Here is a 12,321-nt window from a genome sequence, read left to right as displayed (position 1 = left end):
TTCTCTGATTAAGCTATACACCCCTTACTAGTGAAGTACTTAACAAATGACAAGAAAAAAAAAAATTTTTGGAACTCTGTTTTATATGTCTATTCTACAGTCATAAGATTAAATCAGATCTACAGTATATAAAATTCATTAGGATTTGTAAAACTTCATACAGGTTGGCAGGTTTCTGTATCTTTTTATCTTCACTAACTTTCAACCAGTTCTCAGTAAAACTTTCCAACTCACACACCTTGTGCCTCTCCTAAGTCCAGTCTCGCTGCTGAGAAATCATTGATTTCTTTAACACCACTGATCTCCCTAACCCTACTGAATATTCTCTGTCAGACACTTTTACTTACCAAGCAGAATTGACTAATATATGATAATATCTCAATACTGTACCTCCCACATTTTATCAATTACCTTTACTTTTGTATAGCAGCACAATTATAAATGTATTCCAGTCATCTGGCACACTTTCTTGCTCCAATTAAATCCATCTCTCATGGTAGCTGGATAGTTTGTTACTGGACATATTGCTCCTGGATGCTTTGCTACTGGTCAACTTGCTACCAGCCTTTTTTTTTACTAGGGCACCTCACTACCAGAGTACTATCTTAAGCTTTATTGCATGTTAGGTCAGGTTAGGTTGGTACTCATTTTAGGAGGTAAGGTTAGGCTAGGTCAGGTTAAGTACAGTACACCCTCAGTATAACGAACCCCTATATAGCGGATACAGTATTCATTTTGAGAGGTGAACTTTCATTGGTTATAACAAACAATGTTTGTCAAACGGGTGCAGTGGGGTGTATTATGTGTGTTTCCTACCCTTCTTACTCCAATATGGCCTGAAACTGCCCTCTTCTCATTGTGATTGCTGAGTTGTAAGAACACACTACAGTACAGTATAGTAATATTGTACTAGTCGTCAAAGAAGTGCTATGACAAGGATGTGAAATATACTGCAAAATGGCAAAATTATCAGCCAAGGTGTAAAATGAGTATAGTTTACATTTTTTAGTACTAGAATTTGCTACTGTACTCATTTATTTTCAAACATGTACCTGAAATCCAACCTTGAAGGGGACCCTCAGATATAACGGGCTGTCAGCTTTACTGGATCTGGCTTTCCCTCAGTTAGTCTGTTGTAGCAAGGGTCATTTTAATACTGTATTTATGAAAAGCACCTTGTGAAATATTAGGTTGTGAAATGACCCAATAGCAAAATGCATGTATCAAACTGTATCCCTCCTCTTCTTCCTTCCAGTCTGCCATTTCCAGAGATGCAGTCAAAGCAAGTATGGACAAAAATATTTTGAAATCCCTCTGACAAAGCGGTCTCTCACAGAATGTGGTGTCAGGCCATAATGTACTGCCAGCTAGGAATTTCCTGATGAAGTATTTTTTTGTCCTGTTCCTTGTTTGCTTCTACAGCACACCTACAACTGTACATTATACACTGTGGCTAGTATTAGGATACACCTGTACAAGGTTTCCATATAGTTTTCTCCACCTACTCATTCTCTCTCCAATCATCAGTAATGATGAAAAAAAATCCAGTTACGGAGAATACGAAAAAACAGTATGATGATGAAGATAAAGAAAGTTCAAATACAATAATTACAGTAGTGAACTGCCTGAACTTATCAGTGTTGTTCATTTTCCATATCCATACCTACAAAGCACACACTATCTCAATACATATTGCACCTACCTTACTGTCAGGAATTAAGTTCTCATGTGTCAGTTAAAAAACATGGTGTGTGCTTTAACAACTGCTGAACTGTGAAAAACACACATGCTAATAGTTTCTTTATGTATATTCTCCCTTCAGGTTCAACAGCTTTGTGGAAAGCTGCCAGGAATGGACATGAGGAGGTAGTAAATATCCTGCTGCCTCATGTCCGTGATGTTGATGCAACCAACAATGAAGGTATTCACATACTGAACTGTACACCTACCTCTTTGACAGTGTATAAGCAATACCATACATACTTTCAGATCTAAAATGCTTGGTTTCAGAAGCTTTTTGGAATATGGAATATTTTAGAAAGTAGAATCGTAATATTATCTGTATGAAAATTATGTAATAATCAGTCTAGTGCAATTTGAACAATAAAAACAGTGAAGTACCTTACATTAATAAATTATTGTCTCTTCTTATACATTTCTACATAAGAATTTTTTCTTCAAATATACACTGAATGTGTGAAGATGTACGATATCAACATCCCTCTATAGCTTAAAAAAAATATTTTGGAAAATGGAGGTTTTTCGTTTACCCGTCATTGCTATATCAAGCCAAATGCAATATCCGATGCTACTGGCTCAGTTCTGTTAACCCTCTGATGCCGGGCTCCCTGCAAACTATCCCCTTCCCACAGCCCAGCTGATTTTCATAATTTGGAATTTCTTTTTTTTTTCCCCCATACAAACCAATCACAAATGATACAAACACAAAAAAGCATGTACAGTACTTACTCTCTGCTGCTGTTGTAGAGGTCATGGTGTCAACTGGCAGGTGCATATCTACTACTGTAGTGTAATATACAGTACTGCTATATACACCCATGCCCCCTTATCCAGCACATCAATAACCGGTGTTTCGTTAGACTGCACACAAGAAATAGGGGAACATCCCCACAACCTAAACAACTTGAATGTCTGTCGCCTTGCTAGTCCAACACCGCGTCTCTCCAGTCCAACACCCCATCTCTCCCTAGGTTTGAAACGAGGCTCTCCCTGTCCTCCCATCCTCCCTCCATCTCCTCTCTTCTCTCCCCCATCCATCCCCCACCACACTCAGCACTGCCGGGCATGTCTTGCTCCCTGTCCCCCTGCCCTCTCCCACCACACTCAGCACTGCCAGGCACATCTCCCTCCCTGTCCCCTTGCCCTGCCCCACCCCTGGTTGTCTCCCTCTTCATCACCCCACCCTCCCCCACCCTCACTTGTCTCCTGTGTGTGTGTGTGTGTAATTCACCGGGTCGGTCAGGATCACTTCATGGTCGTGATCGTCAGCTTTTACCCTCCCGGAAGGGAGCTGGGAACTCATATAGTCCGATCTAAGGGCATGGCTGTGACCTCCACACACGCACACACCTGTCCCCTTGCTCGAGGGGGACAGTAACCACCCACTTCGTCAGTGAAACTTTTTCACAACCTGAGCGAGGTGCGAACTCCCGTCCACCAGTTGGCAAGCGAGAGCGTTACCACTGCACCAGCGAGCGGTGTCTGTGTGTGTGTGTGTGTGTTCTTACCTAATTGTATCTTTACAGGAATGAGTCAAGCTCGTACTGTCCCGTGTCTTAAACCATATTTATCGTACATATCCTTAAATTTGTGAATTGTTTTGGCACACACTATTTCATTCGGTAGTGCATTCCATTGATCAATTGCTCTGTTTGGGAAACTGAATTTCCTTATGTCTTTATCACCTCTCTTCTTATGCAGTTTTTTGCAGTGTCCTCTTGCTGATGCTTCTCCATATGTTAAGTAATCAGTTATGTCTATTTTCTCCTTTCCTGATATGCACTTATATAGCATTATCATGTCACCTCTTTTCCTTCTCTCCTGTAGTGTTGGTAGATTCAGTTTATTTAGTCTTTCTTCGTAGCTTAGGTCCCTTAAGCTTGGTATCCATCTTGTAGCGGCCCTTTGAACTTTTTCAATCTTGTCTATATGCTTTTTGAGATGAGGACTCCAGACTACTGATGCATATTCCAGGGTTGGTCTAATGAATGATGTTATTATCCTTCTTAGCATGTCTTCATTTATGTATGTGAATGCTATTCTCATATTTGCAAGCAGTGTATACATGTTCCGTACCTTCTCACTGATGTGGTCAGTCGGAGATAGTCTGTTATTGATAATCACACCTAGGTCTTTCTCTCTTTCTGATGTGTATAGGGTTTTATTTCCTAACTTATAATTCCAATCAGGTCTTTTTCCACTTTTACCAAACTTGATTACATGACACTTGTCCACATTGAATTCCGTTTGCCATGTACTACTCCATTCATGAAGTTTATTTAATTCTTCTTGTAGCTCCCTACAAGAGTCTGTGCTAGTAATTCTCCTTTGTATTTTTGCATCATCTGCAAACATATTCAGATAGCTCTCATTTCCAGTGTTACTGTTTATATCATTTATATACACTAAAAACATGATTGGTGCCAGCACTGAACCCTGTGGTACTCCACTAGTCACTTCTTTCCATGATGAATAGTTTCCTCTTAATGCTGTCCTCATTTCTCTTTTCATGAGAAAGTCTTGCATCCAACAAAACAGTTTGCCTCGAATTCCTCCTTGATGGTACAGTTTCCATAAAAGTCTTTGGTGTGGTACTGTGTCAAAAGCTTTCTTGAAATCTAAATAGATACTGTCCACCCATCCTTCCCTTTCCTGTATTGTGTTTGTTACTCTGTCATAGTAGCTCAACAGATTAGTAACACATGATTTTCCTTTTCTGAAACCAAACTGTCTTTCTGTTATCATACTGTGTTCTTCTAGATGATTTACCCAAGCTTTTCTTATAAGTTTTTCTAATACCTTGCTTACAACACTGGTCAGTGATACTGGTCGGTAGTTAAGTGGATTTTGTCTGTTTCCTTTCTTGACTAAGGGGGCAATATTTTGCTTTTTTCCAAATATCAGGTAGTTTCCCTTGACTCAAGGATTTCTTGAAAATCATAAATAATGGTTTACTTAACTCCTTTGCACATTCTCGTAATACCCGACATAAAATTTCATCAGGACCACTTGCTTTTCCTCTGTCTAATCTACTTAACTCCTCCTGTATTACTTTTTCTGCTATTTGTATATCTGGTAGTATGTGTGGACATGCGTGTTCCACATAGTCCCTCTCAAAATTTTTTTCTTCTGTAAAAACTAATTGGAAATTCTTATTTAGTATTTCACAAATATCTTTCTCTTGTGTATAAGTGATTCCCTCGTCCGTAATGGATTGTATTATATCTTTTACTTTGGTTTTGCTTCTGATATAGCTGTAAAACAGCTTTGGTTGATCACTACTTTTATTTATTATATCCTCCTCAAACTGTTTTTGGGCTTCCCTCCTTATTCTTGTATAGTCGTTTCTTGCCTGTTTGTAATTATTATATGCCCTTTCACTATTGTGTCTTCTGTATCTATTCCACAACAAATTTCTTCTTTCTTTTGATTTTTTACATTCTATATTGAACCATTTCTGTATTTTCTTATCTGCTTCTTTGTGCTGTGGGATGTACTTCTGGACTCCTATTTCATAAAATTCACAAAAATTTTTATATACAACATTTAAATCTTGTCCTCTAAGCTCATTTTCCCAATCAACTTCTAAGAAATACTTCTTTAGGTCTTGATAATTTCCCTTTTTAGAGTTTAGGCTCTTTTTGTAACTGTCATTGCTGTTTACTATGTCATATGCTATCCTGAAGTTATAATTCAGTACTGCATGATCGCTTTTGCCGAGTGGAGGGTGATATATTAAACTGTCAATATCATTTTCTTGCCTAGTAAATATTAGATCTAGCACTGAAGGTACATCAAGTCCTCTTTTTCTGGTGGTTTCCCTCACATGTTGCGTTAGGAAGAACTCTTGTACGAGATCCAGGAACTTTTGGTCCCAACAGCTTTCTTGGCTAATTATATCTAGAGTATTCCAATTTATATTTGTACTGAAGTCCCCAGTTAGTATAATTCTTTCCGATTTCTCTTCCATTTTATGTAGCAATGATCTTATACTCTGAATTGTACTCTCTGCCAGGTCCTCATATTCGTCTCTTTCCCGTGTGTTTGATCTGGGTGGCATGTACAAATTGGCTACAATTACTTTACCTTCAGATGTGTCGATCTCTACTGCAATCAGTTCTACTTGTGATGGTATATCTAGTTTTATTTCCATGACTTTTAGATTCTTCTTAGTTAATATTATAATTCCTCCTCCTTTTTTTATATTTCTGTCTCTTCTCCATATATTGTATTCCTCTAAGTTTAGTATGTCATTGGATATCCTTGGTGTTAATTTTGTTTCAGTAAGGCATATTATTTGTGGTTCATTTTCTCTGACATAATCATTCATCTCCAGTAATTTAGATACCATTCCATCCACATTTGGGTACATCAACTTTATCATCTTGTTTATATACTTGTCATGACATGGTTCTACTACCTTCCTCCTTTTTATTCCATCCTGTTTGTGTACCACTTTCGTACCTGCAATCCTATTACTTTGTAAAAAAATTTCTTCTTCTCCTCTTCTGATCTTCCCTCATTTTTTGTTTTTGCTTCCTCTCTTTTCTCTTTCAGTAATTCCAGTTTCTCTTGTGTTAGGCATCTTTTTATCCATACATTTTTGAACTCCTCTTTTTCCATAAGATTCTTTGCATTTTTTAGCATCTCTTCCACAGTGTTTACACTCTGGAAAGTCACCTTTAGAGGTCTTGTCTTGCTTTTCTCGTATTTCCCTAACCTTTTGTGTTCCTCTATGTCTTTACTACAGATTTCCTCTGATACTTCTTTCAGTAAGCTCATTACATTTGCCATCTCCTTTTTGTCTCTTGTGATCTTGTTTTTAACTTCTTCCTCTTCTATACCAGTGATTACTATTGATTTGTTTATCTCTACTAAATCTCTGACTAACTTTGGATTGTTTTGGATTATTCTTTTCACTTCCTTTTTAATGCTTTTTTCCTCCACCCTTGTTTCTAAGTCTTTCTTTACTTTCACCATTTCAGCATACGTGGTTTCTACATCATTTTTGTAGCTTTGCACAGCTTCATTCATCTGTGTTATCTTCTCCTCAATATCACTGCTCTGGTCCATAAGACTGCTTGCTTGCCTAATTGTCTCTGTGTCATTTTTGAACTCTTCCATAACACTCTCGTGATTGACTACTGTACTTGCCATTTCACTCATTTTCTTCCTAAGCGTACTCAGTTCCACTGTTAGTTCACTGATGGTTGTGTCTTTCGTATTGGCCTCCCTTCCTAGTTTTTCTATCTCTTCCTTTTGCAAGTGCATTTGCTTCTTTATTTCATCAATTTCATTTTTGAAAGCCATTTCTAGTTTGTGTACACGTTGAACCAGTCTATTGTGAGTCTCCACTTCAACCAGTTCTTGGTAGAAATCATCATTTTGCTTTTTACTTTTATCCCTTTTCTTTTCCAAATTTGTTTTACTGAAGTATGTATCCATTTTGTAATACTAAATGAACAGAGTATGTACTTACAGAGTATGTATACTTTCCCCGTGTTGCTGTAGTCTAAACAAACCCAGCTGACTCAGCACATTTTTTTTTCTCCTCGTGGTTCTTTGTTCTGTTGAACCAGTCTTGTTTAAACTTTCTCAGGCAGAGGAACTCCTTGAGAGTGAAATGGCTGGGAAGCATGCCGGCACGTGACTGGCTACAGCATAGCTGGGTCTTTCGGGTGTGGGCAATCAGGCAAGTTAGCTGCCTACTGCGACTGCAACACAATGGCGAGGTGTTCAGGAAGTTAGCCAAAGAAACCTTGATGGACTCTGAAAGAACAATAATGGCCCCCAGTCCCATGCAGCCCTTAAATGGGCAGGGGGTGCTAAGAATCTCACGGTTGCCTCAATTACAATCTAATTCCTTTGTCAATGCAAAAAATACAATTAAAATTGGTAACTGGAATGTGAGAACGCTAAATCATGACGGTAAAATCGATGAGTTAGTGAAGGTTTTTCAAAATTACGGACTTGATATTTGTGCTCTGACAGAAACTAGATTAACTGGAGTCGATAAGTTGGATTTGGAGGATGGTATACGTTTATTGATATCTGGTCGACAGGACGGAATGCATTATCAGGGAGTAGGATTGTTGCTGGGTTGTAAGGCAAATAAGGCTTTATGTGAGTGGGATCCTATAGATGAGCGATTGTTACACGCACGGTTTAAATCAAATCATGGCAACATCACTCTGTTTGTGTGTTATGCACCTACTAATGATGCACTCGATGAAAGGAAAGACACATTTTATGAAAAGTTGCAAGAAGGAGTAGGAAGGGTACCTAGACATGATGTTTTGATCTGCGTTGGAGACTTTAATGCAGTAATGGGCTGTTCAAATGAGGGATTTGAGGCATGTATGGGTAAGATGGGAGTTGGTAGTAGGATGAGTGAAAACGGAGTGAGGTTTGGAAGCTTCTGTCTAGCAAATGACTTAGTCATCAGGGGCACACTCTTTCAGCATTGCAATATACACAAGACAACTTGGGTGTCGCCGTGTGGAAAATATAAAAATCAGATTGATCACATCGCTATCAGTAGGAGGCATAGAAGTTCTCTGCTAGATGTTCATGTTAAACGGGGAGCGGATATTGGTAGTGACCATCAACTCAGCATTGCAAAAATAAGGTTTAAACTTAAAAATCAGAAGAAGGAAAAATCTGGTGTTGGTAGATACGATATTGTTAAGCTTAGAAAGGAAAGAGAAGAAAAGGAGGAATTCAGATTAGAATGCAGAAATAGGTTTTTGGTGTTGGAAACGTTGGAAGAGGGGGAGAGAAGTGTAGATGAGATGTGGGAGGATGTGAACAAAGTTTTGCATGAGACTGCTGAATGTACGATTGGAAGGAGACATAGATTCAGGAGAAAGAAATGGATATCAGAGGAAACGTGGGATATGATAAAAAAGAGAGGTGAGGCTAAACTGAGGAGTGAGATGCAATGCGTTGATGAACGAGAGATTGAATTAGCAAGAGCTGCGTACTGGAGTTTGAATTCAGAAGTAAGAAGGTTAGCTAGGAGAGATAAAAGAAGATGTGTGGATGAAAAGGTTGCAGAGACTGAAATCTTAATAAACAAAAATGATGGACAGAGTCAAAGAATAGCATATGAATCGATTAGAGAACCGAGTGGTAATGCAGGTAAATGCAAGGAAATACCAGTTAGAGACAGGGAAGGAAATTTATTGACCAAAGATGGAGATATTAAAAATAGATGGAAAGAGCATTTTGAGACAGTTCTTAATAGACCAATACCACCAGAAGAGGATATACCGTCTGCTCAGGAAGATTTAAATATAGAAACAGGAGAGTTGAGGCTTGCAGAAGTGGAGAAAGCAGTAAAACAGTTAAAGAATAATAAGGCACCAGGGGAGGATGGTTTATTTCCGGAAATGTTTAAAGTGGAGGGGGATAGATTAATAATGATCTTGACCAAGCTATTCAATAAGATATGGGTGACGGGGTTACTACCATCAGTTTGGAAGAATGGTGTAATTGTTAAAGTTCCGAAGAAGGGAGACCTGAGTGAATGTGGTAATTGGAGGGGAATCTCTTTGTCACCGATAGCTTTGAAAGTTTTCAGTAGAGTGTTGTTAAATAGGTTGGAGCCGGTGGTTGAGGGTATTCTGAGGGATGAACAGGCTGGTTTTAGAAAGGGACGTGGTTGCAATGATCAGATCTTTATAGTTAGGCATTTGATGCAGCAAGTTAATGAAATGAGAGTACCGTTAAGTCTTTGTTTTGTTGATTTTGAAAAGGCTTTTGATAGTGTTTCGATAGAGACTATGGGGAAGATCATGAGACATTATGGAATACCAGAGGAGTTTGTGAGGGTCATTATGAACATGCATGAGGACACATTTTGTAAAGTGATGGTTGATGGTTGTCTGAGTGATTCGTTTGAAGTCAAGTACGGAGTAATTCAAGGTGGTGTTCTATCGCCTTTACTATTTATATTGGTCATTGATTACATTATGAAACGCGTTGGAACAGAAACCGGTGCAGGTATACTTTGGGGAGAGAACAGGAAACTTTTGGATTTAGATTATGCAGATGATATAGTTTTGATTTGTGATGGGCCAGAAGAGATGCAGAGAGTGTTGGACTGTTTGGTGAGTGAAGGTCACAAGGTGGGTTTGGTTATTAATTGTGGAAAAACTGAAATAATCAATATGAATATGGAAAATGCGCAGGAATGTGTAATTGGAGGTATGGTTGTAAAGCAAGTCGATAGGTTTAAATATTTAGGTACTTATTTAGCCAAGGATGGTTCTTTGAACTTTGAATTCGAGGAAAGGTTAAAGAAGGCTAATCAGGCAATGGGAATGCTTAAAAATATTTGGAATAATAACAATTTCTCTGTGCATACAAAAATCAAACTTTATAAGGTAATGGTTAGGAGTATTTTAATTTATGGACACGAGTCTTGGTACAGCACAGTGACTATGGAAAATAAATTCTTGGTGTTTGAAAATAAAGCACTTAGAAGAATATTAGGAGTTAAGTGGTGGGAAAGGATACCAAATAGTAGAATTGGAGAAATAACGGGAGTGCAGCCGATCGATGAATATGTTAGATTCTCACGATGGAAGTGGCTAGGACATGTGTATAGGAGACAGGGAATAGTACGAGGTACACCAGGGTGGGTGGCACTTGGTAGGAGAGGTAGAGGAAGGCCAAAAGAGACGTGGGTGAGGACAATGAGACGGGAAGCTGGAGATGAGTGTTGGGGAGATCTTGAGGAGTTAGCACAAGATAGGATGTGGTGGTGTGAGTTCATCGAGGCCCTATGCATCCCCGAGGGTGCCACAGGAAATGATTGATTGATTGATTTAATATGAAAAATCATTTAGTCTAACCTGGTACAGAGCTTGACTCATTCAAAGATACTAATTTAGGTAATGTCACTGGCCGTGTTGTTTCAGTACGGAGCGCCGATGCCGCACGTCTACCTCTGATGACTCCCTCTGTGTGTGTGTGTGTGTGTGTGTGTGTGTGTGTGTGTGTGTGTGTGTATTTACCTAGTTGTACATCTCACTCACATAGTATGCACGATCACAGAGCGTGAATCGCATAGTACATGAGTGACCAAAAATCATAACCATAAAACTTTGAATGCGCGAGTTTAGCCCATGAGGCAGAGCCAAGGAGTGGCCCAAAACCGCTATTATTCCTAACAACACGACTCCCCTTCCCGCACAACACACCCATCGTGACTTAGAGGCTCATGGGGAAGGTGCTCAAAAGGAGTCTACAGTAAGATCTCGCCAATAACGAGTTTGACAAGATGTTTTCGGCAATTACGGTAAGTTAGAATATATATCCAGTTTCTATAATAATGTTTGGATTTACTTGAATAACGGTTATTTTGTGAATGCCAAGTTGTCATACTGCAAATACGTTCATAACAAGATGAGGAATGAAACAGATGAACAACTGAATCGCCCGCCGCCGTCTCCTCCACCACCACTGCCCCACCTTACTCACCAGCCACCTCCTCCTCCACCTCCACAGCTCCACCTGACTCACCTGCTTCACCTGGCATACCTGCAAACCCCCACCATAATGACCGTTGCTGCATTCTGGAAGAAATATAACACTTAACAGGCTGCAAATTTCTTCATCAAAGCCTGGAATAATAACCGCTGAAGTAGAAGCTCAACTAGCTGGAAACACATGACCTTCCACTTCTGAATCCAAACTGACTTCTTGGCAAAATGTCCTTCCCCCCCAGATACTGAATTTTATACATCTGTCTTTCAGGATTCTCTCGCACAATTTTGTGGCCATGCTGGTCAGGGACACTGTTCTAATTCAGGGGCTCTTCCTTGTTCCCTCCTTTGTGTGTGTATTTACAGTCAATCCTCGTAAATCGCGTGTTCATAAGGCACGGATTCGTAAATCACGGCTAAGTGGCCGTCAGACTGCCGGCCACCTTAAATCACTGTTAAGTCACGAAAATCGCGGACCTAGGCAACCGAGTGGCCCTTTTCCGAGGAGAGCCATAAACTGCAGCATTCAAACTGAAAATCGCGACCAATCACCACGCGCCCCTGGTGGCAAGTGTGCATACTAATGCTGCAATGTTTTTGTTGTTCTTGTTCCGTCAGTCCGCACACTACAGATTGTCGCCGTGGAGTACAAGAGCTACCTGCCTTTTTTGTGCAACTTCCCCCCACCTCCTACCAGCCATGGCCCCTCCTGACCCCTCGATGATGCACTCTAAGCAGTATGGCATCAAGAATCTGCCGCCGTTGTCGTACAGTCAACGTTTGGAGCTCATTCGTCGTGTTGAGAAAGGCCTTCCATGAAGGAGCTCAATGATTTGCTTGCTTACGTAGACTTGGCCAAGGAGATTGTGAAATCCATTGAATGTGATGAGGAAAGGTGTAGTGAGAGTATTGGTTACCTAGAAAAAGCTGTGCATTTTTACAAGGACTTGCATAATCGAAGAGTTAATGAGAGACATCAGGAACTCATCACCTACTATTTTGCTCGAGTAAGGGCAGAAGCTGAGTCTGTACCACAGCCTGGCCCTTCACACACTGAGAACATGGATGATGTAGCATCAGTCATCTCTGA

General features: G+C 39.8%; 1 protein-coding gene across 3 annotated transcripts in view; it reads left to right on the top strand.

Annotated features, from left to right (window-relative positions):
• Positions 1-12,321, top strand: part of LOC145411688 (uncharacterized) — a 171,749-nt gene that overhangs the window by 97,936 nt on the left and 61,492 nt on the right. For all 3 annotated transcript variants that reach the window (XM_080281698.1, XM_080281697.1, XM_080281699.1), the window contains exon 17: positions 1,823-1,921. In XM_080281698.1, the coding sequence (XP_080137824.1) occupies positions 1,823-1,921 (99 nt within the window). The remainder of the gene's footprint in view (positions 1-1,822; positions 1,922-12,321) is intronic.

Source organism: Coenobita brevimanus, chromosome 90 (assembly GCF_032717465.1).
Source record: "Coenobita brevimanus isolate Jiangsu-jjx chromosome 90, ASM3271746v2, whole genome shotgun sequence".
Taxonomy (NCBI): domain Eukaryota; kingdom Metazoa; phylum Arthropoda; class Malacostraca; order Decapoda; family Coenobitidae; genus Coenobita; species Coenobita brevimanus.
Note: the sequence above shows the minus strand (reverse complement) of the source record. Positions and strands in the feature narration are given on the sequence as shown.